The sequence below is a fragment of the Bos indicus genome, chromosome 26 (genome assembly GCF_029378745.1).
Source record: "Bos indicus isolate NIAB-ARS_2022 breed Sahiwal x Tharparkar chromosome 26, NIAB-ARS_B.indTharparkar_mat_pri_1.0, whole genome shotgun sequence".
Lineage (NCBI taxonomy): Eukaryota > Metazoa > Chordata > Mammalia > Artiodactyla > Bovidae > Bos > Bos indicus.
This window is the reverse complement of record NC_091785.1, coordinates 42,197,581-42,224,643: the sequence shown is the minus strand read 5'-3', so window position 1 is coordinate 42,224,643 and position 27,063 is coordinate 42,197,581. Positions and strand designations below refer to the sequence as shown.

General features: G+C 43.1%; 2 protein-coding genes across 10 annotated transcripts in view; one reads left to right on the top strand and one right to left on the bottom strand.

Annotated features, from left to right (window-relative positions):
• Window positions 1-27,063, top strand: part of LOC109553137 (ATPase PAAT-like) — a 55,077-nt gene that overhangs the window by 6,407 nt on the left and 21,607 nt on the right. For 2 of the 8 annotated variants that reach the window (XR_011564320.1, XM_070781047.1), the window contains exons 1-2: window positions 23,646-25,167; window positions 25,971-26,043. Coding sequence is in view for 7 of the 8 variants with exons in the window: in XM_070781047.1 (XP_070637148.1) it covers window positions 24,731-25,167; window positions 25,971-26,043 (510 nt within the window). In the remaining variant the exon portion in view is untranslated. Of the gene's footprint in view, window positions 1-11,038; window positions 12,959-22,981; window positions 23,411-23,643; window positions 25,168-25,970; window positions 26,044-27,063 lie in introns of those variants that run through there. The other 6 variants (XM_070781045.1, XM_070781044.1, XM_019953073.2 and 3 more) reach the window with 6 other exon arrangements.
• Window positions 701-14,277, bottom strand: PSTK (phosphoseryl-tRNA kinase). Of its 2 annotated transcripts, none has more exons than XM_019988628.2 (6): window positions 13,626-14,277; window positions 10,752-11,043; window positions 10,098-10,296; window positions 7,391-7,466; window positions 4,793-4,886; window positions 701-922 (listed from the first exon to the last, which is right to left on the bottom strand). In XM_019988628.2, exons 1-6 carry the CDS (start codon window positions 13,839-13,841, stop codon window positions 723-725), a joined length of 1,077 nt encoding a protein of 358 aa, XP_019844187.2. In that variant the 5' UTR covers window positions 13,842-14,277; the 3' UTR covers window positions 701-722. The 2 variants fall into 2 exon arrangements, with proteins under 2 accessions (XP_019844187.2, XP_019844188.2); XM_019988629.2 differs by having other exon boundaries at window positions 13,644-14,277.

The following is a 27,063-nucleotide window of genomic DNA, read 5'->3' as shown; positions in this document are numbered from 1 at the left end:
AAGTTCACAGCTCACGTATTGCTGAAACCTGGCTTGGAGAATTTTAAGCACTATTTTACTAGCATGTGAGATGAGTGCAATTGTGCAGTAGTTTGAGCATTCTTTGGCATTGCCTTTCTTTGGGATTGGAATGAAAACTGACCTTTTCCAGTCCTGTGGCCACTGCTGAGTTTTCCAAATTTGCTGGCATATTGAGTGCAGCACTTTCACAGCGTCATCTTTCAGGATTTGAAATAGCTCAACTGGAATTCCATCACCTCCACTAGCTTTGTTCGTAGTGATGCTTCCTAAGGCCCCCTTGACATCACATTCCAGGATGTCTGGCTCTAGGTGAGTGATCACACCATCGTGATTATCTGGGTCATGAAGATCTTTTTTGTACAGTACTTTTGTGTATTCTTGCCACCTTTTCTTAATATCTTCTGCTTCTGTTATGTCCATACCATTTCTGTCCTTTATTGTGCCCATCTTTGCATGAAATGTCCCCTTGGTATCTCTAATTTTCTTGAAGAGATCTCTAGTCCTTCCCATTCTGTTGTTTTGCCCTATTTTTTTGCATTGATTGCTGAGGAAGGCTTTCTTATCTCTCTTTGCTATTCTTTGGAACTCTGCATTAGGCAATTCACATTATTAGACTAGAACACATCCAGTAATACATAACTGTTTTAATTAGTTTGAAAAATCATAACCAAATTAGATATTTGATTGGAGATTCAGAAGTTTTAATGCTGCTTTGAAAAATACTTCCTTACAATGTTATCTTTCTCATAATGGAAAAAAGAAATAACATCTGCTAAGTCAATGGTTTGTTGAAAGCACAGGTATTTTTTGTTTCCTTGTCTTAGGTCTTCCAAAAACTCTGCTTTGAGCTTGTTAAGTTCTTCTGCCAAAAGCTTCAAGTTGTACGGAAACATCTGTTCATCTAAAATAAAGATACTCAAAATTATTTGGGTAGATTAAATTTAGCTGGACTGATGACACTAGGAAATTAATTTGATTACTTCAGACAAACCATTCAGATTCTTCTACAAATAATAATTGAGCTGGTATAATATACATGTAGACAAAGGTCACCTTAATGCAATACAAGCAAATCATTTAAACAACTTGCTACGAAACGTGTGAGCAGAAAAGGCTTTTTGTTGACAAAATAAGTCGACTTACAATCTTATTGGATTAACAGGTAGGAAGGCCAAAGAGCAGAGCTAGAAAATGACAGTTGGGTTTGAAGCTCATATGCCTAGAATAGTTGTCCAGTATAGTTTCCTACAATGATGGAAATGTTCTGCGTCTGCCCTTCAGTACAGCAGCCACTAACCATGTGGGTGGTGTGACTGAGAACTGATTTTTTTTGTTGAACAGCTTTATGGAGGTAAAATTAACATTACAGCTTACCATTTAAACTACAATTCAGTAGTTTTATTATATTCACAGATATAAGCAGCAATGATCACAGTCAATCTTAAAAAACATTTTTATCATCTGTGATAGCTAACATCACCCTCCTGCCCCATCGCCCCTCTCTCTGCCCTCAATCCCTAAGCAACCAGTATTCCACCTCGTGTTTCCAGATTTCCCCATTCTGGACATTTCACATGACTGGACGCACACTATGTGACTTTTGTGACTGGCTTCTAGCACTTTACATACTGTTTTCAAGGTTCATCCATGTTGTAGTATTTTCTTGCTTTTTATGGTTGAATAATCCATTTTATGGATAGATGGACATATCCATATGTTTGTCAGCTGATGGACGTTTGGGTTACTTCTACCTTTTGGCTGTTAGTAATAATGATGCTATAAGCACTTGTGTTCTTGCCTGGAGAATCCCTGGGATGGGGAAGCCTGGTGGGCTGCCGTCTATGGGGTCGCACAGAGTCAGACACGACTGAAGCGACTTAGCAGCAGCAGCAGCAGCAGCAAGCACTTGTGTACAGATTTTTATATGAATATGTTTTCATTTCTAGGTCCAATGGTAACTACATTTAATCTTCTGAGGAGCTGCTAGGCTGTTTTCCAAAGCAGCTGCACCATTTTACACTGCCACCAGTGGTGTCCATGGATTCTGAGTTCGCCATATCCTCACTGAAACCTGGACTTTTAGATTCTAGCTGGCCTAGTGAGTGTGCAGTGGTATCTCACTGTGGTTTTGATCTGTATTTCCCTGGTAACTAATAATGCCAGGTGTGTTTCCATGCAGTTACTGGCCATTTGTATATTTTCCCTAAAGAAATTTCTACTCAGATTTTTTGCCCATTTAAAAAATAGGGTTATTTGTCTTTATTATTGAGTTGTGAGAGTCCTTTATATATTTTGGGTATAAGTCCTTTATGAGATGTGATTTGCAAATATTTTCTCCCATTTTGTGGATTGTCCTTTTACTTCTTGATGGAAAGAGAACCAAATTATTTAATTTTATTTAAGCAGAGTTCTAGAAGCTAGTGCCATCTCCTTCACCAAGAGGGGGGGAAAAACCCATTTTAATGGATTGGAAGAGAATTGAGAGTAATTTGGGTATAACCCCAGTCCCCCTTGATTTTATGTTGTTGTTTAGTCACTAAGTCATGTCCAATTCTTTGCCACCCCATGAATCATAGCATGCTGGGCTTCCTTGTCCTTCACTATCTCCTGGAGCTTGCTCAAACTCATGTCCATTGAGTCCGTGATGCCATCCAACCATCTCATCTTCTGCTGCCCCCTTCTCCTGCCTTCAGTCTTTCCAAGCATCAGGGTCTTTTCAAGGAGTTAGTTCTTTGCATCATGTGGCCAAAGGATTGGAGTTTCAGCATCAGTCCTTCCAATGGATAGTCAGGACTGATTTCCTTTAGGATGGACTGCTTTGATCTCCTTGCAGTCCAAGGGACTCTCAAGAGTCTTCTCCAACACCACAGTTCAAAAGCATCAGTTCTTTGGCACTCAGCCTTCTTTATGGTCCAACTATCATATCTATCCTGGAAAATCCCATGGACAGAGGAGCCTGAAAGGCTGCAGTCCGTGGGGTCGCTGAGGGTCGGACACAACTGAGCGACTTCACTTTCACTTTTCACTTTCATGCATTGGAGAAGGAAATGGCAACCCACTCCAGTGTTCTTGCCTGGAGAGTCCCAAGGACGGGGGAGCCTGGTGGGCTGCTGTCTATGGGGTAGCACAGAGTCGGACATGACTGAAGTGACTTAGCAGTAGCAGCAGTATCATATCCATACATGACTACTGGAAAAACTATAGTTTTGACTATATGGACCTTTGTCAGCAAAGTGATGTCTCTGCTTTTTAATACATTGTCTAAATTTGTCATAGCTTTCCTTCCAAGGAGTGTCTTAATTTCATGGCTGCAGTCACCATCTTCAGTGATTTTGGAGCCCAAGAAAATAAAATCCGTCACTGCTTCCACATTTTCCCCTTCTATCTGCCATGAAGTGATGTCATGGTCCTAATTCATTTTACAGACAAAGGCAAACGGCTGAAAACTTCTACTACAACTATTTTTGTTTTCTTTCTCACGTGAGACCATTTTTGTTCCAGCTGTTTTCCAAACTTTGTATTATAACCCATACCCGGGTTGCATGTTGCAACCAGTGTTTTTCTAAGATGCAATCAAATAGACTACAGTAGAGCTCATTAATCATGGGAGCATTTTGTGAAACTTGTTTCTATGCAGGAGTGTGTTCACGTAAGGGGCTACACACACTAGGTTACAGTATTAAAATCGAGTTATGGATCAGGGTTAAAAAAAGAAGTTTGAAAAACATAATATGGTTAGTATACTGTTTCTTTTTCCAATGTCCTAAGTTTTTCTAAAGGGATTAATAATAAATGTTGGGGATGTGCGGGAGCATAACAGAAAGCATAGACTAGAATCAGACTTATCTCTGAGCCCCAAGTTGCCCAAGTATATAGCCACTGTTCAGTGTAGCCTTGAGCAGATATACGTATCCTCTCAGACCCTCCGTTTCCCCATCTGTAAAACTACACTTCCTTGATAGGATTCTGAAGACTAGAAATAATATATAAGGCTCTTGGCATATAAAAGGAGTTCAAGAAATGTTAAGCTGCTGTTATTTTTTGTAAATCAAGGGTGATTTACAAAAAGTAAAAGTAAAGAGTTCGATATTCAAAACCTAAAGGAATAATTTTCCAGAACTGTAATTACCACACATTTCATCTAAGTTCAGGCTGACAGTGCACTGAGCTTGTTCAGATGCCATGCCGATTTTCCAGCTGGGCCTGACTACCTCTCCCCATCCCTTACTTCACTCTAGACTCAATGGCTTCTTCTGTGTTCTAGAATATACCAGCTGTACCTGGTACAGATAAAGTAGCTTTTGGCACTACTTGGAAAGATCCTCTGGGCATCAGTATGGCTTGCTATTTCCTTTCATTCGCATCTTTGCTTAAATGTCATTTCCTCTGAGAAGTCTTCATGATTGCTCTTTTAAAAATAAATCCTCCCATCACTACACTGTCTTACCCTACTTTCTTTTTCTTCAGAGCGCTGGCATATATTCATATATTTCTTTTGTGTGTGTGTCTCCTCACTATGACATTCTGTTCCCTCCAAACGTTCCAATATCTAGAATAAAGCCTAGTACAGAGTAGCCACTCAATAAAAACCTACTGGATGGATGAAAGCCTGATTCCAGGGGTAGAAGTATAACACAATCGAGTTGCACATTTAAACTGAAAACATGATGTAAACGTCACAAATGAAAGTACGTAAAGTACTCGTGTCCAGGGAACAAGAGTAGTAGTAGAGCATAGTCTCAATGAATAGAGTCTTAACTACTCAGCATACCTTTGGCTTCCTTCATTGTCTGAGAGACAATTCTTCGGAGGGTCTGATCAGCTTGATGAAGAATGTTAGTTGAACCGATAAGTCTGTCTGTTTCCTAGATAATAAGACATTGTTATTGGGACAGTTACCTAGTTGTACAAAAGAAATGAGCAAAGTGTAGGTGATACATAGGTGAAGACACTGAAAGAAAAGTAAAAGTGGCTTTTCTCTTCCAGGTATCCTTCTCTACTGAAAGTGTTATTTGCTCAGTCGTGTTCGACTCTTTGTCACCCCATGGACTGTGGCTCGCCTGGCTCCTCTGTCCATGGGATTTCCCAGCCAAGAATACTGGAGTGGGTAGCCATTCCCTTCTCCAGGGGCATCTTCCAACCCAGGGATCAAATCCAGGTCTCCTGCATTGCAGGCAGATTCTTTACATCTGAGCCACCAGGGAAGCCCCTTTCTTCTCTAGGAGAGGGTCTAAATGAAATACATCAAGTTGTGAATTGGGTTCCATGTAGGCAGTATGCTGGTTAATGTCTAAGAATAGGCTCTCGAAGACAGAAACAAACGCATCTATAGTGTTTGTCTATTTAGAATGGGAAAGATTCTCTATTCAAGAAAATTAGAGATACCAAGGGAACATACCATGCAAAGATGGGAACAAGAAAGGACAGGAAAGGTATGGACCTAACAAAAGCAGAAGATATTAAGAGGTGGCAAGAACAGACAGAAGAACTATACAAAAAAGATCTTAATGACTCAGATCACCACGATGGTGTGATCACTCACCTAAAGCCAGACATCCTGGAGTGAGGAGTCAAGTGGGCCTTAGGAAGCATCAACAAGCAAAGCTAGTGGGGGTGACGGAATTCCAGATGACCTATTTCAAATCTTAAAAGATGATGCTGGTGAAATGCTGCACTCAATATGCCAGCAAATTTGGGAAACTCAGCAGTGGTCACAGGACTGCTGTGACCTGAAAAAGGTCAGTTTTCATTCGAATCCCCAAAAAGGGCACTGCCAAAGAATGTTCAAACTACCACACAATTGCACTCATTTCACATGCTGGCAAAGTAAAGCTAAAAATTCTCCAAGCTAGGCTTCTACAGCATGTAAACTAAGAACTCCCAGATGTTCAAGATGGATTTAGAAAAGGCAGAGGAACCTGGGATTAAACTGCCAACATCCACTGGATCATAGAAAAAGTAAGAGAATTCCAGAAAAACATCTACTCCTGCTTTATTGACTATGATAAAGCCTTTGACTGTGTCGATAACAACAAACTGTGGAAAATTCTTCAGGAGATGGGAATACCAGACCACCTGACCTGCCTCCTGAGAAATCTGTATGCAGGTCAAGAAGCAATAGTTAGAACTGGACATGGAACAACAGACTGGTTCCAAATTGGGAAAGGAGTACATCAAGGCTCTATCTTGTCACCCTGCTTATTTAACTTATATGCAGAGTACATCAAGTGAAATGCTGGGCTAGATGAAGTACTAGCTGGAATCAAGATTGCAGGGAGAAATATCAATAACCTCAGATATGCAGATGACACCACCCTTATGGGAAAAAGTGAAGAGGAACTAAAGAGCCTCTTGATGAAGGTGAGAGAAGAGAGTGAAAAAGCTGGCTTAGAACTCAATTCAAAACACTAAGACCATGCCATCTGGTCCCAATTACTTCATGGCAAATAGATGGGGAAACAATGGAAACAGTGACAGACTATTTTCTTGGGCTCCAAAATCACTGGCAGATGGTGACTGCAGCCATGAAATTAAAAGATGCTTGCTCCTTGGGAGAAAAGCTATGACAAACCTAGATGGCATATTAAAAAACATAGACATTACTTTTCCATCAAAGGTTCATCTAGTCAAAGCTATGGTTTTTCCAGTAGTCGTGTATAGATAAGAGAGTTGGACCATAAAGAAGGCTAAGGACTGAAGGATTGATGGTTTTGAGCTACGGTGCTGGAGAAGACGCTTGAGAGTCCTTTGGACTGCAAGGAGATCAAATTAGTCAATCCTAAAGGAAATCAGCCCTGAATATTCATTGGAAGGACTGAAGCTGAAGCTCCAATACTTTGGGTCACCTGATTCGAGGAGGTGACTCATTGGAAAAGACCCTGATGCTGGGAAAGACTGAAGGCAGGAGGAGAAGGGGACGACAGAGGATGAGATGACTGAATGGCATCACTGACTCAAAAGGACGAGTTTGGGCAAGCTCTGGGAGATGATGAAGGACAGGGCAGCCTGGCGTGCTGCAGTCCCTGGGGTCGCAAAGAGTCAGACACGACTGAGTGAGTGAACGACAATAACAATGGTATAAATATTCCCATCCATGCCCACTTCATGCTACCAATGTAACATCAGCAGGCTCCACCATTTCTGAAAATGTAACAGCTGCCTTTGAGCAGGCAGCGCAGGCCGCCTCCAGAGCACCACTGCACCCAGGTATCGGGCTGGATGCTGGTGAGACGCTGGGGCAGGGACAGAGATCATCTTCCACACGTTACACATTCTTCACACTCAGCTCCAAAGGCTCTTCCTACAGAAGATCCTTCTTCTGAGAGAAAGTTCCTTCTCATTTATGCTAAATCTCAACTGGAAGACTTACTTTTTGTTCCAAGTTCTCCTCCACGTGTTTTATTGGGTTTTCCAAAGCAGTAATCAATAAATCAGTCAGCTTCAGCCTGTAAGAGGAGGTAGGATTAAATAAATTCTTATATCAAACACCTGTTTTTTAAAAGAACTTGTGTTTTTGAGCACTAAGCTGAATTCTAGAGGAGTAAAAGTGGTATATCTAAAATCCTAAACAGAAGGGGAAAAGCAAAGTGATTTGGAAGCTACCTTCTACTTGCAAAATTCAAATGTAGAATTTCAAGAAGCCCCCCAAAATCCCTCCTGTAAAAAATACTAATTTCCCAAGACCCCTATTAATAAGCTTTGAAAAGACATTCTCTCTTTTCTCTCATTAAGTGCTGAACTTTAGGCACCTACAACTTTATATTCCCCAGAGAAGCATGCTTAGTCTTTATTTCCTGGCTTCTACTCATTTGTGTGTGTGTGTGTCTGTGTATGTGAGCTCAGTTGTCATGTTCAACTCTTTGTGACTCTATGGACTCTAACCCACCAGGGTCCTCTGTCCATGGGATTCTCCAGGCAAGAATACTGGAGTCAGTTGCTAATTCCTGCTCCAGGGGATCTTCCTGACCCAGAGATGAAACCTGCAGCCCCTGCACTGTAGGCGGATTCTTTAGTGCTGAACCACCAGTTAGCTGTAGTATTTCACAGAAGCCTGGGAAAGGCATATTTGTCATATCATCTTTCAACTTCCGATAGAAGGCCACCAGATTTTAGACAACCCCTTCACAGCTATGCTGGGACTATTTTAGACCATGGGTTTTTTTGTTTTTTTGTTTTTTCCTCCCTGGTTTAGGTTTTTTCTTTTTTAAATTATATATTTATTTATTTGGATGCACAGGGTCTTAGCTGTGGAATGTGGAATCTTTTTAGCTGTGGCATGTGGGATCTAGTTTCTGGACCAGGAGTTGAATCTGGGTTCCCTGCTTTGGGAGCACAGAGTCTTAGCCACTGGACCATCAGGGAAGTCCCTGGACCACGTTCTTAAGACTCAAGACAAACCTGCAGATTCTGCTCCGGGTTGGCCCTGGCACTGGCAAAGCTCATACTCCTTCCTACTTCTAGTAAGAACTCGCCCCCAAAGCAGTGATGACAACCTTAGGCTGCTCTCATGGGATATCTCAATATCTCAACCAGCCATTTGTTTCTGAAGGAAAACATTTTCAGTATTCCAGAAACACAAGCCATCGATCACTTATGTGTTCGCCTGCTCAAAGTTTCAAGATATTATGGGAAGTTAAAATTAGAAATCTCAGCCGTAGCTTATTTCATTAACCCTATGAACAATACTTAAATCCAATTTTGAATGTTTTTAGAATGTTAGAGTATTACAAAATGCATGGAAACTGTATCTTGGGAAGTAAACATTTTGAAGAATGAGTTTAAGAAAAAGATTTATATGATTGGAAGAGAATACAGAGTACAGAGTTTAAAACATTAGCCTTTTAAAAACTGTTGATCGCATATGGACACCAGTGAGGCGGGAACTAAGGGACCGTGGGGGACATACCTCTAGAATTGTGCTGTTCCTGCAGCACCCACAGGCCACATGTAACCAGTTAAGTTTAAAGTGATCAAAATCACATTTAAAATTCAGGTCACGGGGTTTCCCTGGTGGTCCAGTGTTTATGAATCTACCTGCCAATACAGGACATATGGGTTGGATCCCTGATCTGGGAAGATCCCACATGCCTCAGAGCAGCTGAGCCCGTGGCCACAGCTACTTAGGCTGTGCTCTAGAGCCTGTGGTCCATAGCAAGAGAACCCACCGAAAGGAGAATCCCATGCACAGTGACTAGAGAGCAGCCCTACTCTCTGCAACTAGACAGAGAGCCCACATGCAGCAAAGATGACCCAGGGCAGCCAAATAAATAAAATTCAGGTCATAAGTTGCACTGGTTTTATGCCTAGTGCTTGATGGTCAGTTGCATGTGGCTGGCAGCTGCTGAAGTATCTTGGCAGCAGCAGCAGCTACCATACTGGGAGGACAAATACAGAACAGTTCCATCATCGGTGAAATTTCTATCACAAATGTTGTAAACTAGAACTCTAGAACTCTCAAGACCTATTTCAGTAATCAAATGCATTAGACAGCATAGCCACAAGCCTCACACCTACACAAGCAGTGTAACGGAGTGAGATTTAAGGCACAACCAGGATTCAGTTCCATTCCTTTTCTCTGTATAAGAAAACTACTGGGGGGACTTCCCTGGTGGTCCAGTGGTTAAGACTTTGCGCTCCCAGTGAAGAGGATGTGGATTTGATCCCTGCTCATGGAACTAAGATCCCACAAGCCTCGTGGTACAGCCAAAAAAATAAAAAGTTTTTAAAAAAAACTGACGAAAGAACACTTGGGCAATCTAGACTACACTACTTCAACAAGAGTATCAGAGAGGTAGCCTACTCTGAACTCTCTGCCCTGATCCCTGGGAAACCGTATAACTTTAACAAGAGGACATATTTGCAAACAAACCTGGATTCACCTCTCAGGTGTAGCTGACAATCGCAGTGACTCTGGGCAAGCTAAACTTCCTCACTGGGTTTTCTCTTCTACACAAAGGGGAAGAAATAATCTCTCTCCAAGGCTTGTGTGAAGAGCAATCAAATGGATACAGAAGTATGCAGCCCAGGGCCTGGCTCAGCGAGGCACCTGGTGAAAAGACACCTTTGAGTGGGGCTACCTGGCCTCTGAAGCACATGCTGGACTCTGAACTGCGAGGCTGTGGTGTTCCCAAGCATTTTTCTCAGGGTTGGGCTTTTCTATTTTGTTTCCCATCTGGTGGATGGTCTCGGCAGGCAGTGGTCGTGGTCTCTGGGCATTCCTCTGTAGACAGGTCTCAAGAGCACAATCTAAAAACAGCTGGCAAAAGCCTAATGAATCTGAAAACAATTCAAAAACCACAAAATTACTCGGGAAGTATTTTTCCAAAATGTGAACTAAACGTATTTACATAAGTTATCCCATCTGCAGAAGCAAAGACCATTCGCAGTACTGCACGTGTAGCTTTGAAAATGAAGTAAATCCATATGAACCTCCTAATCCACTTAAGTTCTCACCAAAAACAGTGATCGTTGGTGTTTCGTTTTGTTTTTTTGATGCAGAGCATTTTTAAAGTCTTTACTGAATTTTCGACAGTGTGGCTTCTGTTTTATGTTTTGGTTTATTGGCCACAAGGCAAGTGGGATATCAGCTCCCTGACCAGGGATCAAACTCTCACCCTTTGCATTGGAAGGTGAAGTCTTAATCACTGGATCACTAGGGAAGTCCCAGCACTAGTAAATTTGATACATGAATAAATATCTTTGTGTGTGAGAAAAAAAAATGTGTTAATTACATTTCCGAGCCAGCTGATAGACTTCATATCTCATACTTTGATAATAAAAGTTGTCATCTAAAATCAAAAGCAGAGGTCTAGACACAGCAGTCTTCGTTAAGGGGTAGAGAGCCTGGGCCTCAACAGCTGCAGAAGATATCAGATCTTGATCCTTCAAGCAGGTTATAAAATCCTTCCACATGGCTTCAGTCTTGCTGGGTGGGGCAGACATCTGACACCCGTTAATGACAGCCAGCAAGAAGTGTTCAAGGAACTTCAACAGTTCCTGGCGAAACAATTTCCACTGGGATGGCTGCAAAATACCAGAGAACTGAAAATTATATTAGGCTTTGGCCAGTACTGTGGTCATGTCTCAACACCCCCCCTGCTCCATATGATAATTTCTGAACCATTTGGAGGTCTCTAGTCACAACACTAGTCACAGTACTCTTGCCTGGAAAATCCCATGGATGGAGGAGCCTGGAAGGCTGCAGTCTATGGGGTCGCTAAGTCGGGCACGACTGAGCGACTTCACTTTCACTTTTCACTTTCCTGCATTGGAGAAGGAAATGGCAACCCACTCCAGTGTTCTTGCCTGGAGAATCCCAGGGACAGAGGAGCCTGGTGGGCTGCTGTCTATGGGGTCGCACAGAGTTGGACACGACTGAAATGACTTAGCAGCAGCAGTCACAGCTTGCTTTCCCATACTCATGTCTTCACATATGCTATTCCGTCTGCTGAAAAACTAGTCAGCGATATTAGCTCTCTGTGAACACCTTTCAGACTCAACCATGTAGAAGGCATGCAGACCCTCCCTTGCCTACCACGACACCTGTATACACTGAGTCTCCACTCTAAGAGGGTTTACACTGTTTAAGCAGCTCCATGTCCCTGCTAGATCAATAGCCTGCTGTATACCCAGCCTTCAGCAGAGGGTTTCACACCTAATAGATGCTCCAGAAGTGTTTATGAAATGACTGAATAAGTGAGTAAATGAAAGAATGAAAAGCTGTTACCATCTAGGAGAAAGAAGGAACCAAAATAAATATCCTGCCAAAATAAAAACAGTCTGGCTAAGATATAGCAATGCCCATGTGCCCTTGAAATAAGAAAAGTGCAGACAGAAAGAGGATCAGCTGAAAAGTCTCTGAGTCCAGATGAAAGGACCTCAGGCTAACAATAGAAATGGAATGGGATAGGGAAAGATAGAGTAAGCAGATTGAAGGGAAGAGAATAAATAGCTTGGAAACACAAGTAATCTTGCTGCTGCTCAAGGGCTCTGGAGAGCACTGACTCAGTTATGAGGTCAAGGCTGGAGGGAAAACACAAGGACGGGAGATGAGGATCCCTCTCCTGTCTGTCCACACCCCATAACATCACTGAGATTACAGCACACAAAACTAATATTGGTTTGGCCAAAAAGTTCGTTTGGATTTTTCTGTGCCCTCCTACAGAAAAACCCAAATGAATTTTTTGGCTAACCCAATATAACGGTGAAATCCACTGAAAAGAAAACAGCAACACATCACTTCCTAAAATGTGAGATATCCTAATCATGGTAACAAGATGAGCCCCAGGGCCTTTGTAGGGGGAAAGTGGAAAAAATACAGTAAGAAAACAGGGAAAACCACAGCAAATACAATCTCTATCGACAAGTCCCAGCTTCCTCCAGAGTGGTGAAATACTATTACCAAAGTAAATCCACTGGTACTACGAGACTGATACCATATTTACCTCACAATTAACCAAGAATGGGGAAATATATAACTTTGCTGGTGAAGTCCAAAATTTTTCACATGCCAAATGTATTTTTGCAAATATACTCAGACTGAAATCACACCATATTTGCATTTTATTTATGTGAACTCATCTACATTCAGCACCAAACGACAAAACTACTTAAAATTTTCAGAATATGTCACTGAGTATTTTCTCTAGAGTTAGCATGAGATGAGTGCCATCAATCTACTGTTCCCTCAAAAGTCTCTGTTTTCACATGCTTCTCAAAGGGATGCATCTCATCACACTGAGGGTGATCTGAGGGCTTAAAGCTGAGTATGGCTTGGTACCCAAACACAAGCCTATTACTTCATCTGGTGGTCAACTAAGAAACTGACATCTTTTCCCATTCTTGCAGTGGCAGGTTTACTCCGATTACGAATGAAGATCCAGCTTCAGAGGCAGAATTCTTCATTTGTACAGACTGGACTTTCACAGGAGGCACCCTAGTAAGTACCTTGTTACTTGTAATTTTGTATTCTTCTTTAAAAGGGTTTCCCTCAAACTGCATAACTTAAAGCCCCATAAAACCTGGATTTTCCTGGCTGATTGTTAAATTTGCTGTGTTGGAATTTTTGACAGCGTCTGTCCCTCCTTTCAGAACAACCTTCCCAAAGGATTTTCAGGAGGGTATCTGACAATGGGAGATTTCCACGTTGCACGCTAACTTCAGAATCTAACCCTATACTGGTGGCTGTTTGTACCTGTCATATTCACAGTCAACTTATTCAGTGCAAACCAGCTCACTTTCCTCGAACCCCCATCTGTCCTCCATCAGGGATCCTTCTCCCACACCACGCATTATCCAGTACACCTATGGTGCCATCCAACCATTTCATCCTCTGTCGTCCCCTTCTCCTGCCCTCAATCTTTTCCAGCATCAGGGTCTCCTCCAATAATACATTTTCCTTGCCTACTGAAGACGGGAGAAGGGGACGACAGAGGATGAGATGGTTGGATGGCATCACCAACTCAATGGACGTGAGCCTGAGTAAACTCCGGGAGTTGGTGATGGACAGGGAGGCCTGGCGTCCAAGGATTCACAAAGAGTCGGACCCGAGTGAGCAACTGAGCTTAACTGAACTCCGGCCTACGCCCCGCCCCCTCCGTACTGACCAATGGGCTTGCGCTTGCCTTCTCAAGGACCGCTTCCGGCATGACGTCATCGTAGGCGACTACTCCCACCGCCCAACCCAGTTCCTGCTGTAGCCAGTGTCTGAGGGCGCGCGCGAAAGTTGACTTTCCTGCCGCGGGCAGGCCGCAGAGAACGCAGAGGACTAGCTTCTGTGGCCGTTCGCTGTGCGCTCCTCTGACGTCCTCCCCCATCTTCATGCTGTAGCGGGAGACCTGAGGCCACCGGAAGTGTTGACGGCGCAATGGCCGTCAAACCGCGCATGCGCAGTTCCCCACCACCGGGTTGCGCCTCCTGGGGGCGCGAGAGAGAACTAGGCGAGTCTTCGGATCAAAAAGGCCTTTGTCGTCTCGGTCATCTCCGAGATTGTCCCCTTGGACCCTTGAAGCAGTGGTGCTGAACTGACTGTGAGTCGAGTCCCCTAGGCTGGCAAGTTCACGGGAATGCGTTTCCTAAAAGATCAGAAAAGTTGGACTTAAGAATTCCGTGGGATCCAGTCAACGCTGTCACTGCGGAGTGCAAGAATAAATCCCTGGTTGGGGAGCTATTAATGAAATCCCTTAAGCTGCGCGGCGAGGCAATTAAAAGAAAAAGAACCATCGAGCTGCAGCTGAGTCCGACAGCTGTGCTCCGCTGTTCCTTCCAGGTGACAGGAGGAGAGGCGAAAAATATTAGTTATTGCGCGGTAACGCCACCAGCCGGCAGCAAGTGTCGGGAAATGAAGGCAGGAAAGGTACATTCCTCCTTACACTTCCAAGTCCAGTGCATTCACGCAGAGAAAGCTTTTAGTGTTAAAAAAAGAAATGCTAAGATGTGAGGAAGTATAAAACAGATTCCCTCTATGGGGAATGTGATGTAGAAAAATTGCATTCAGAGTCTAGCTTTCAGCTTGTCTTATGAGGTTACTTCTTCGTCATAAGGAGATATGTTCAAAATGTGGTGAACAAGTGAATGAGAATGAGTATATACTGGGGCAAAATATAATTAATAACCTGGTGTTGTATCTGATATATTTGTGATTACAGAGCAGGTGCACATACATCAACCTCATTTTCTTTCTCTTGGGTTGAAGGTGACCATTGAACTAAACATTCATTTCATGACAGTTCATTGTCATAGGCCCAGTGCAAGATCCCTCTCCTTTATTATTGTTTTTTATCCCTCATCCACGCTCACACTCATTTCCTCTCTTTTTCCTTGGCAACTTTTTTTTTTTTTCTTGTTTAAACACGGTTAGTTTTGCTTGCTTACTTTTTAAGAGCAGTTTTAGGTTCACAGCAAAATTGAAAAGAAAGTGGAGAATTTACATACACCTCTGCCCACCCCTACCCAAGTCTCTTCGAATATCAACATCCAGGATGGTACATTTGTTATTAATTGATGAACTTACACATCATTATCAGGCTTCCCTGGTAGCTCAGCTGGTAAAGAATCAGCCTGCAATGCAGGAGACTCCAGTTGGATTCCTGGGTTGAGAAGATCCCCTGGAAAAGGGATAGGCTACCCACTCCAGTATTCTTAGGCTTCCCTGGGGGCTCAGACAGTAAAGAATCCACCTGCAATGCAAGAGGCCTGGGTTTTATCCCTGGGTTGGGAAGGTACCCTGAAGGAGGGCATGGCAACCCATTTGAGTATTCTTGCCTGGAGAATCTCCATGGTCAGCAGAGCCAGACCGGCTGCAGTCCATGGAGTTGCAAAGAGTTGGACATGACTGAGCAACTAAGCACAGCACAGCACACATTATCACCCATAGTTAACACTGGGTTTATTCTTGATGTTATACATTCCATGAGTTTTGGCAAATGTATAATGACATGTACCACCATTATAGTGTTATACAGAATAGTTTCACTGCCCTAAAAATCCTCTGTACTCTACCTATTCACCTCTCCCTGAAAGGAATCAGAACCCCGCGGTCTTTGCCAACCATATCCTCAGCCAGCTTTTTGTCTGTGGAAAAACTTTAGTCAAAGGGTAAGTTTCTTTAATTTCTTTCTAATTCCTAGAGCTAAGCCTACTGGAACCCCTTTCTATTCACAAACAGATTTTCACTTAAAAAGACCTTGAACTACTTTACCTTAACTCAAACACGACCTGGACAGCACGCATTGTTCGTAACCTCTCCAAAATCTCACCTGTAGTTGCTGAGATTAACTAACGTTTATTCTGTACTCTAGTAGACCTGACTGTGGTTCAGATCATGCACTCCTTATTGCCAAATTCAGACGTAAATTGAAGAAAGTAGGGAAAACCACTAGACCAGGTATGACCTAAATCAAATCCCTTATGATTATACAGTGGAAGTGACAAATAGATTCAAGGGAATAGATCTGATAGAGTGCCTGAAGAATTCTGGACATAGGTTTGTGACACTGTATAGAAAGCAGTGAACAGGACCATCCCCAAGAAAACCAAAGACAAAAAGGCAAAATGCTTGTCTGAGGAGGCTTTACAAATAGCTGTGAAAAGAAGAGACGCTAAAGGCAAAGGAGAAAAGGAATGATCTACTCATTTGAATGCAGAGTTCCAAAGAATAGCAAGGAGAGATAAGAAAGCCTTCCTCAGTGACCAATGCAAAGAAATAGAGGAAAAAATAGAATGACAAAGACTAGAGATCTTTTTAAGAAAATTAGATATACCAAGGGAACATTTCATGCAAAGATGGGCACAATAAAGGACAGAAATGGTATGGACCTAACAGAAGCAGAAGATATTAAGAAGAGGTAGCAAGAATACACATAAGACCTCTACAAAAAAGATCTTCACAACCCAAATAATCACGATGGTGTGATCACTCACCTAGAGCCAGACATCCTGAAATGTGAAGTCAAGTGGGCCTTAGGAAGCATCACTATTAACAAAGCTAGTGGAGGTGCTGGAATTCCAGCTGAGCTACTTCAAATCTGAAATATGATGCTGTCAAAGTGCTGCACTCAATATGCCAGCAAATTTGGAAAACTCAGCAATGGCCACAGGACTGGAAAAGGTCAGTTTTCATTCCAATCCCAAAGAAAGGCAGTGCCAACGAATGCTCAAACTACCACACAATCGCAGTCATCTCAAACACTAGCAAAGTAATGCTCAAAATTCTCCAAGCCAGGCTTCAACAGTACAGGAACTTAAACAGTACATGAGAACTTTGAGGCATTCAAGCTGGATTTAGAAAAGGTAGAGGAACCAGAGATCAAATTGCCAACATCTGCTGGATTATGGAAAAATCAAGAGAGTTCCAGAAAAAAATCTACTTTTGCTTTACTGACCATGCCAAAGCCTTTGACTGTGTGGATCACAACAAACTGTGGAAAGTTCTTAAGGAGATGAGAATACCAGACACCTGATCTGCCCCCTGAGAAGTCTGTATGTAGGTCAAGAAACAACAGTTAGAACTGAACATGGAACAACAGACTGGTTCCAAATCGGGAAAGGAGTCAAGGCTGTGTATTGTCACCCAGCTTATTTAACTTATATGCAGAGTACATCATGAGAAATGCTGGACTGGATGAAGCCCAAGCTGGAATCAAGATTGCCAGGAGAAATATCAATAACCTCAGATATGCAGATGACACCACACTTATGGCAGAAAAAGAAGAGGAATAAAGAGCCTCTTGATGAAAGTGAAAGAGGAGAGTGAAATAGTTGGCTTAAAACTCAACAGTCAGAAAACTAAGATCATGGCATCCTGTCCCATCACTTCACAGCAAATAGATGGGTAATCAGTGGAAACAGTGGCTGACTTTATTCTTTTGGGCTCCAAAATGACTGCAGGTGGTTACTGTAGCCATGAAATTAAAAGACGCTTGCTCCTTGGAAGAAAAGTTATGACCAACCTAGACAGCATATTATAAAGCAGAGACATTACTTTGCCAATAAAGGTCTATCTAGTCAAGGCTATGGTTTTTCCAGTAGTCATGTATGGATGTCAGAGTTGGACTATAAAGAAAGCTGAGCGTGAAGAATTGATGCTTTTGAACTGTGGTGTTGGAGAAGACTCTTAAGAGTCCCTTGGACAGCAAGGAGATAGAGCCAGTCCATCCTAAAGGAAATCAGTCCTGAATATTCATTGGAAGGACTGATGCTGAAGCTGAAACTCCAATACTTTGGCCACCTGATGCGAAGAACTGAGTCATCTGAAAAGACCCTGATGCTGGGAACGATTGAAGGAGGGAGGAGAAGGGGATGACAGAGGATGAGATGGTTAGATGGCATCAAGTCACGTACATTGATGACTCAATGTACATGAGTTTGAGTAAACTCTGGGAGTTGGTGATGGACAGGGAAGCCTGGCGTGCTGCAGTCTATGGGATCACAAATAGTCAAACATGACTGAGCGAGTGAACTGAACTGAACTGGACTAGACATTTAGTAAATGCTTGTCTCTTTGGCTGCTACCTACTTACAGACCCATAAAAATGAACTTCCTTACTTTAAGTCTCCAAAGTGGTATTGTTCGTACCCATTTCAGCAACTCCTCCTCTAAAGTTTGCTGCTGCTGCTGCTGCTAAGTCACTACAGTCGTGTCCGACTCTGTGCGACCCCATAGACGGCAGCCCACCAGGCTCTGCTGCTCCTGGGATTCTCCAGGCAAGAATACTGGAGTGGGTTGCAATTTCCTTCTCCAGTGCATGAAAGTGAAAAGTGAAAGTGAAGTCACTCAATTGTGTCTGACTCTTAGCGACCCCATGGACTGCAGCCTACCAGGCTCCTCCATCCATGGGATTTTCCAGGCAAGAGTACTGGAGGGGGTTGCCATTGCCTTCTCTGCCTCTAAAGTTTAGGCCAATGTAAAACTTAAAACTTATTGGCTCCTTTTCTATACCTTACCATCAATGTCATTTTCAGTTGAATCACTAAGTTACCAGTCTTACCTTCCTACTTATTTTCCTTATTTAAAAAAAAGAAAAACTAACAAAGATAGCCTAAAATGTGAGCCAGATTTTTAAATGTTACCAAATATTGAACTAATTTTACAGTATCAAGTGTTTTTCTGATTTCCCAAAGACTGCTCCTGGTCTTGTGAGGCTGAAAGCAAAGTAAATGAACTAATGTGAACGTGGGTACTTAGAGCCAGAGTAATCATCGTTCTCACTAATCCTGAGAATCACCTAAGTGTCTAAGGAGAGATCAAGGGTACAAGCAGCTTCTCCTAAGATAAAGGAGAATCTGAATGTTACCAACCTCTGGCTCATAGCAACAATGAATAGATATCAATTCCTTGTTTTTTTTAAGCTTTCAAAACTATCTCCTCAGAAGAAAGAAATTCCTAGAGATTTCCAACAGAGATTTTTCACTGTTTGCTTACTTCCATCATTGTGTTTAAAAAGATGTTTAAAACAACCAAATCCTTCAACAACAATAAATGAGCCTTGTATTTTAACACTGTGAAAGTTATCCATTCAATGTATTTGTGTATCAAATGCTGTTAAATGCTAGGAATTCACACATAAATAAAGACATACTCTGCTGGTTTAAAAAAAAATTTATTTCAGGAGGAAAGTGAGAAAAATAAACTGTCCACAGCACAGAGATAAGTGTAACTAAATCCTAAAAAATTTACACTGGCTGTTCACGTTAAATTGTATATAAAAGCAAAACTATCAAAGGTTAAACTGGTAGGAAGGATTCTATAGCTTCCCCTTAACCTGCAACATAATGGAACAAAATATCCCTGGAAGGACTTTTAATAAACATAACCTCCAGTTTTGGATTTTCTTTGACATACCTAAAAAGCATAATAGTCATATGGAGGAATGAATTTAATTAATTCTGTAGTAGGGTGGAGATCTGCTTGGTTTTGAATGATGTACAGGATTTTCTCTGCTCCAAAATAACAGGCTTTCCAGGAAAAGGGAACTGCTTTTGCAAAGGTTAAGGTAGGAGGGAGAGCAGGGAGGCAGGCAGGAATCAGAGTACAAAAAAGGTGGGGAGATTTGGGAGAATGGCATTGAAACATGTATAATATCATGTATGAAACGAGTCGCCAGTCCAGGTTCGATGCACGATACTGGATGCTTGGGGCTGGTGCAATGGGACGACCCAGAGGGAGGGTATGGGGAGGGAGGAGGGTTCAGGATGGGGAACACAGGTATACCTGTGGCGGATTCATTTCGATATTTGGCAAAACTAATACAATATTGTAAAGTTAAAAAAATTTAAAAAAAAAAAAAGGCTGTACTCATTCAAGAGCAACAAGCACCAGAAGCAGCAGCAGAGGGCAGAGCAGAGGGTGGGACGGAAGTGACTGGGAATGAAGGCTAAAGGACAGTAAAGAGGCTCCTGGAATTGTTCAGATGAAAGTTAGTGCTTCAAAACAGAAGCAGAGAGGAAGAAAGATACGATAGATTTGCTTTCAGAAAACCAAGATTTCGTGACTTCACTGGCTGTGCAAAAGAAAGGAGAGATCACAGAAGTCCAGTTTCCTGACTCCTGGTCATTCAGCCTTGTTCACAAAAGCTGAAGTCCGGTGATAATGTTGACCCCGCTCCTTCAAGTGCAGACTGATGTTTCTGAAGAAGAGCTTATTTTCTTTGGACTGTGCAAACATGTTACTGTCAATGAAAGTTAATTTATTAGAACAAGAAGGAAGACCTTTCAAACTCTGACATTCCACTTTCTTATTCTGATTCCCTTTTTCCTTTCAGAACATGGAAAACTCATCTCTATGGGCTTCATGAAGAGGATGGGTGGTGGTGGTGGGGAGGGATCATATACCTTCCTACCCTGAGAGTATCTAGAAAATTCCATCCACTCCCACTTTTCTGGGCAAAGCTGAAAGGCCCTTCAGGTTCAGCTCAGGTTTTACTCCACCACAGACCCAATACTTCCTAATTGCTCCTCCAGGGGCCTGGAGTGCAGACGGCTCAGGGGTGGAGTGGGGGGGCAACCCCCTTCGGGCCCTACTGTTTCTCCACCTTCCATCTGACCTGGTGGCCCCGTGGACAAGAGGCCTACGTCCCAGAGCCCCTAACCTTGCTCAGATACCACCTGCCCTGGCCCCACAGCTGCCATGGACAACATCCAAATCTCTGAGACTAAAGTCGAACTGTTGGCATCCACCTGACACCCTCGAAAGAAAGAGCGTGTGTGGGAAGGGGGGTGAGGAGAGAAAATCCGACTCCATGCCCGCCCTGTCCCCATCCTCCCCCGTCCCCCCTCCCCCCCAATCACCACCGTAGGCGGAAAGGCTCAGGGTCTGTTCCAGAGAGTGAGGGTCGGGAGGAGGTGCTTCAGGTCTCTAGAAAGAGGACACCACACTTACCTTGGGAGGGACTCTCCTCTTTGGACCAGGTCCAAAGAGGCACTGGCATCCCCACTACCTGCTATTTCTCTAAGCTCAAAGTCACTGGTTGTCTGAGGAGGACTTACAAATAGCTGAAAAAAGAAGAGAAGCTAAAGGCAAAGGAGAAAAGGAAAGATATATCCATCTGAATGCAGAGTTTCAAACAATAGCAAAGAGAGACAAGAAATCTTTCCTAAGTGATCAATACAAAGAAATAGAGGAAAATAATAGAATAGAATAGAATGGAATGGAAAAAATTAGAGATCTCTTCAAGAAAATTAGATATACCAGGGAACATGTCATGCAAAGATGGGCACAATAAAGGACAGAAACAGTATGGACCTAACAGAAGCAGAAGGTATTAAGAAGAGGTAGCAGGAATACACAGAAGACCTATACAAAAAGATCTTCATGACCCAGATAACCACGATGATGTGACCATTCACTTAGAGCCAGACATCCTGGAGTGAAGTCAAATGGGCTTTAGGAAGCGTCACTAGGAACAAAGCTAGTGGAGGTGATGGAATTCCAGCTGAACTGCTTCAAATCCTAAAAGACAATGCTGTGGACATGATGCATTCAATATGACAGCAATTTGGAAAATTCAGCAGTGACCACAGGACTGGAAAAGGTCAATTTTCAGTCCAATCCCAAAGAAAGGCAAAACCAAAGAATGTTCAAACTATCGCACAATTGCAGTCATCTCAAACACTAGCAAAGTAATGCTCAAAATTCTCCAAGCCAGGTTTAAACAGTGCGTGAACTGAACTTCCAGATGTTCAAGCTGGATTTAGAAAAGGCAGAGATACCAGAGATCAAATTGCCAACAACCGTTGGGTCATAGAAAAAGCAAGAGAGTTCCAGAAAAACACCTACTACTGCTTCATTGACTAAGCTAAAGCCTTTGACTGTGTGGATCACAACAAACTGGAAAATTCTTAAAAGATGGGAATACCAGACCATCTTACCTGCCTCCTGATAAATCTGTATGCATGTCAAGAAGCAACAGAACTGGACATGGAACAATGGACTGGTTCCAAAGTGGGAAAGGAGTGCATCAGGGCTGTATATTGCCACCCTGCTTATTTAATTTATATGCAGAGTACATGAAGTGAAATGCTGGGCTAGATGAAGTACTAGCTGGAATCAAGATTGCAGGGAGAAATATCAATAACCTCAGATATGTGGATGATACCACCCTTAAGGCAAAAAGTGAAGAGGAACTAAAGAGCCTCTTGATGAAGGTGAGAGAGGAAAGTGAAAAAGCTGGCTTAGAATTAAATTCAAAACACTAAGATCATGCCATCTGGTCCCAATCACTTGATGGCAAATAGATAGGGAAACAATGGAAATAGGGACAGACTTTATTTTCTTGGACTCCAAAATAACTGCAGATGGTGAATGCTAAAATTCACCATGAAATTAAATAATTAAATAATAAGCCATGAAATTAAAAGACACTTGCTCCTTGGAAGAAAAGCTATGACCAACCTAGACAGAACATTAAAAGCAGAGACATTACTTTGCTGAAAAAGGTCCGTCTAGTCAAAGATATGGTTTTTCCAGTAGTCATGTATGGATGTGAGAGTTGGACTCTCAAGAAAGTTGAGCGCTGAAGAATTTATGCTTTTGAACTGTGGTGTTGGAGAAGACTCTTGAGAGTCCCTTGGACTGCAAGGAGATCAAACCAATTAATCCTAAAGGAAATCAGTACTCAATATTCATTGGAAGGACTGAAGCTGAAGTTTCAATACTTTGGTCACCTGATGTGAGGAACTGACTCATTGGTAAAGACCCTGATGCTGGGAAAGATTCAAGGCAGAAGGAGAAGGGGATGACAGAGGATGAGATAGTCGGATGGTATCACAGACTGGATGGACATGAGTTTGAGCAAGCTCTGGGAGTTGGTGATGGACAGGGAAGCCTGGTGTGCTGCAGTTCCTGGGTCGGAAGGAATGGGCCACGACTGAGTGAATGAACCTAAAGTTAAGTAAAGGCTGGGAGGGTGGGGGCGGGGTGTCTGACCACCGCACTGCGCCTGCGCATAGCCCAGAGGGTGGCCCACGAGCTGTCAGGGCGCATGCTCTAATCTGGCGCTTCCCGGGAGCCATCCCACCGCGGCCCAGTGCTTTTGAACCCCGCTGCCAAATCCAGCCGGCGCGCGTGTGCGTGTCTACCTTAGCTGGTCTCCAGACAACGGGGAACTGCGGCCGCTCTCAGGTTTGCCGGGGGCCGAGCCGGAAGTTGCCCTGTTCCTTCACCTTCCCTCGATCTGGCGTAAATTAAAGAGCTATAGAGAGAGGTTCTGGAGCCGGCCTGGTCCGTAGGTGGCCGAATGGAGACCATACACGGGCCACCGACCCGGCGCCCGACCCTGGCCTCTTCCTGGGATGCAGCGTTCGGAGCCTTGGCTCAGAGTCTCCGTCTCACCCCGGATGGTCTCGGCGACCGGGACGCCGACTGGGAGGAGCTGCTGGCGCCGCCCGCCTCGGGGTGCGCTGGGCCGGCGAAGACTGGGTTGTGCTCAGGGACACATCCGCGCTCCAGGGGGAGCCGCGAGGGAAGACGGGGACCCTGAGTGGAGAGGGTCTGCGCCCGAAATGCGGGAGCCGAGCGGGTGACGGGGCTGTGCGGGCGGCGAGGGCGAAAGGGCCGGGCCCGGGTGGCGGGAGGACAGAGGGGCGTCCGCGGGAAAGCTGAGGGGACTCGGGGGTGAATGTTGGGGACGGGGGGGCAGTTAAGTGGGAGACAGCGTTTCACAGACACCCGCCTTGAGTCCATCTCGTCGGCCTCTGAGGCCCCTTGTCGGGATCAGAACCGGCCTCTTGTCCTGAAACAAAAACCTGTCTACCAATGCATGCATGCTAAGTCCTTCAGTCGTGTCTTGACTCTTGGTGACCCGCGACCCTATGGACTGTAGCCCGCCAGGCTCCTCTGTCCTAGGGATTGCCCAGTTTAGAATACTGGAGTGGGTTGCCGTGTCCTCCTTCAGGGGGTCTTCCCCCCACCCAGGGATCGAACCCGCGTATCCCGTTGTCTCTTGGATTTGCAAAGGATGCTTTACCGCTGAGCCAGCTGGGAAGCCCGTGGGCTAAAACAGGCCTTTAAAAAAAATCCAAATGTGGAAAAATCATCAGTTTAATTTTGAAAATGGCACATTGTTCCCCTTTATTCTGTACCTGCCCCCAACCCCTAACTTCTGAACGGTTTTTGAATTCACAGTAGCTGACCAGTAAGTCATTAACTGGTCGGGCAGTTTTCAGGAAGTCGCTTAGGGTGTAGATAGAGGTCCAGGGGGAAATAGAGTGGAGAGCCCTGGAGTCTAAAGCATCATTTCCTCATGATTTCCGTATTGAGCATTTATGTGATCAGTGCTTTGCAGGGTGCTTGGACTCCAAATGCAAATATCAATTAATTGGATAACATGTCAACCCCTGTGGCCCATTAAGGGGGTTAATAACAGTGTTCTGTTAATGACAGGGAACTATAATACTGCATGTTGTCGTTCAGTCGCTCAGTTGTGACCGACTCTTTTCAACTCCATGGACGGCAGCAGGCCAGTCTTCCCTGTCCATCACCGTCTACTGGAGCTTGCTCAAACTCGTCCATTGAATCAGTGATGCCACCCAACCATCTGAGCTTCTGTCATCCCCTTCTCCTGCCTTCAATCTTTCCCATCATCAGGGTCTTTTCTAATGAATCAGCTCTTCGCATCAGGTGGCCAAAGTATTGAAGCTTCAGCTTCAGCATCAGTCCTTTCAATGAATATTCAGAGCTGTGTGTGTGTGTTAGTCACTCAGTCAATGTCAGACAATGTCAGACAAAGTGTCCGACTCGGTCACTCCATGGACTGTAGCCCACCAGGCTCCCCTGTCCATGGGATTTTCCAGGCCAGGATGTTGGTGTGGGTTGCCATTCCCTTCTCCAGGGGATCTTCCCAACCCAAGGATCAAATGTAGGTCTCCTGCATCGCAGGCAGATTCTTTACCATCTGAGCCACCAGGGAAGCACTATAAACTACATAATATTCTTCATTTTCTTTTCAGCCAGGATCACGTGATTTTGAAAAGGAACCCGAACGGCCAAGATGAAAACCCCTGCTTTCTTCACCTGAGATGTGACCCTCATGGAGGTGAAGAAATCGTTTCTATTGGCATTTTAAGTTCAGCAAGAAATATGGAAGTATACTTAGGAGAGGAGTACTGTGGAACCAGTAGGGGCAAGAATGTTTGTAATGTTCTGGATAACAGGTTTGTGCCTTATGCATGTGAAAGTGTTCTTCTGAAGTAGTGTTTTATTTTCTTGAGCTTTTGCAGTATTTGTTGATTCTCTGACTTGGTGACTAGGGAAGAAAAGATAACATACCAGCAGACGTAGAAGTTTAGACCTTTAGGGATCTTAAAGACAGTCTAGATCAGTCTAATTGTGTGTATGAATGTGGAAATGGAGAGCTAATGGAAGAGAGAGAAGTTGGTAAAAGATCATAGCTAGTTTGGGAAAAAGTTTGATGCAAATGAAGTTCTGGTAAGTTTCTTATTTGTTTTCTGTAACTCATAAGGAATCTGTTTTCCAAAAATCACTTTGTCACTCAGCCTGGAACTTTGAACATTTTCTTGTAGGATGCCGTTACCAAATAGTGCGTGAGCTCAAAACTGTTCTGTACTGGCAAGCTTAACCCATTATTAGACTTTTTCATTTTTTTCTCCCAGTTTTTTATGAAGATTCTGTTCTAATCTTTCTTCAATATGAATCAAAGTATGAGCTGTTTTATGTACTGTCTGTACGGTGTATGACAGATATATTGTTGAGCTTTAAAATATGCTCAGTGCTGCGTGAGTATACACTGGATATCTAATTTAATTTTCTGCTATAATTAGTAAGTGGCAGATGTTGTCTTCATATCTAGTGGAATTCAGTAGGAAGTCTCTACTGTTCATGCCTCACCAGGAAAACTGAATCTGAGGATTAAAATATTGTCCTTTATTTTTAAATATAACTCTTCTTAGTGATAATGTATGCAATTTTTAATAAATCAGTTCTTTTCTATTTTTAGTGAACATGAAAAGATTACTTTGTACAAAAAATGTCTAAAGTTGGAGTCTTCCACACATGCTTGTAAAATAAAGGTAAGTCATTCCTAAATTGTAGCTAATTTAAAACTACAGTTGCTTTCCTAATATATAGATATATTTATTTCCATAAATTGATAATGTAGTTAGTCCAGTGTGGTCCCTGGTTTTATTTCAAAAATACTTAGTAAACACATGTAAAAAGAAATTCTTTTCTAAAATATTATCAACATTCTTTTAAAATTTGATCATTTATTTCCTATGGTCATGTCAATGTACTTTTGTTAGTATAGCAGTGTTGGACACAATTAAAGAAATTTCAGACGAGGGCATCACAAAGTTAAAGGAGTTTAGACTGATGTTGTCAGCATGAAAAATTTTATTAAGGTAAACTCTACTGATGTCATCAGATCTAGAGGAAGGGTACTGAGCTGGATCTCATAAGTCCTGACTAATAAGCGAGCCTCTTTCTGACTAAAGAAGTGACCTTGGGCAAGTTTCTTCATCTTTGGGGACCTACTTTATGGGTAATAATAGGGAGCTAAAGAAAATTCTTGGATTATTTTTATCTTTAAAATTCTGTGCTGATTATTACTTACAGACGAGCACAGAACTGATTATTCCAAGATGTTGTTTAGGTGTATACACTAATGGCTTCTAAAGTCATTTTAATAAAGTGATGCATTCATCCAACACATATTCAGTTCAGTCACTCAGTCATGTCTGACTCTTTGCGACCCCATGAACTGCAGCACGCCAGGCCTCCCTGTCCATCACCAACTCCCGGAGTTCACCCAAACCCATGTTCATTGAGTCGGTGATACCATCCAACCATCTCATCCTCTGTTGTCCCCTTTTCCTCCTGCCCTCAATCTTTCCCAGCATCAGGGTCTTTTCAAATGAGTTGGCTCTTCGCATCCGGTGGCCAAAGTATTGGAGTTTCAGCTTCAACATCAGTCCTTCCAATGAACACCCAGGACTGATCCCCTTTAGGATGGATGGTTGGATCTCCTTGCAGTCCAAGGGACTCTCAAGAGTCTTCTCCAACACCACAGTTCAAAAGCATCAATTCTTCAG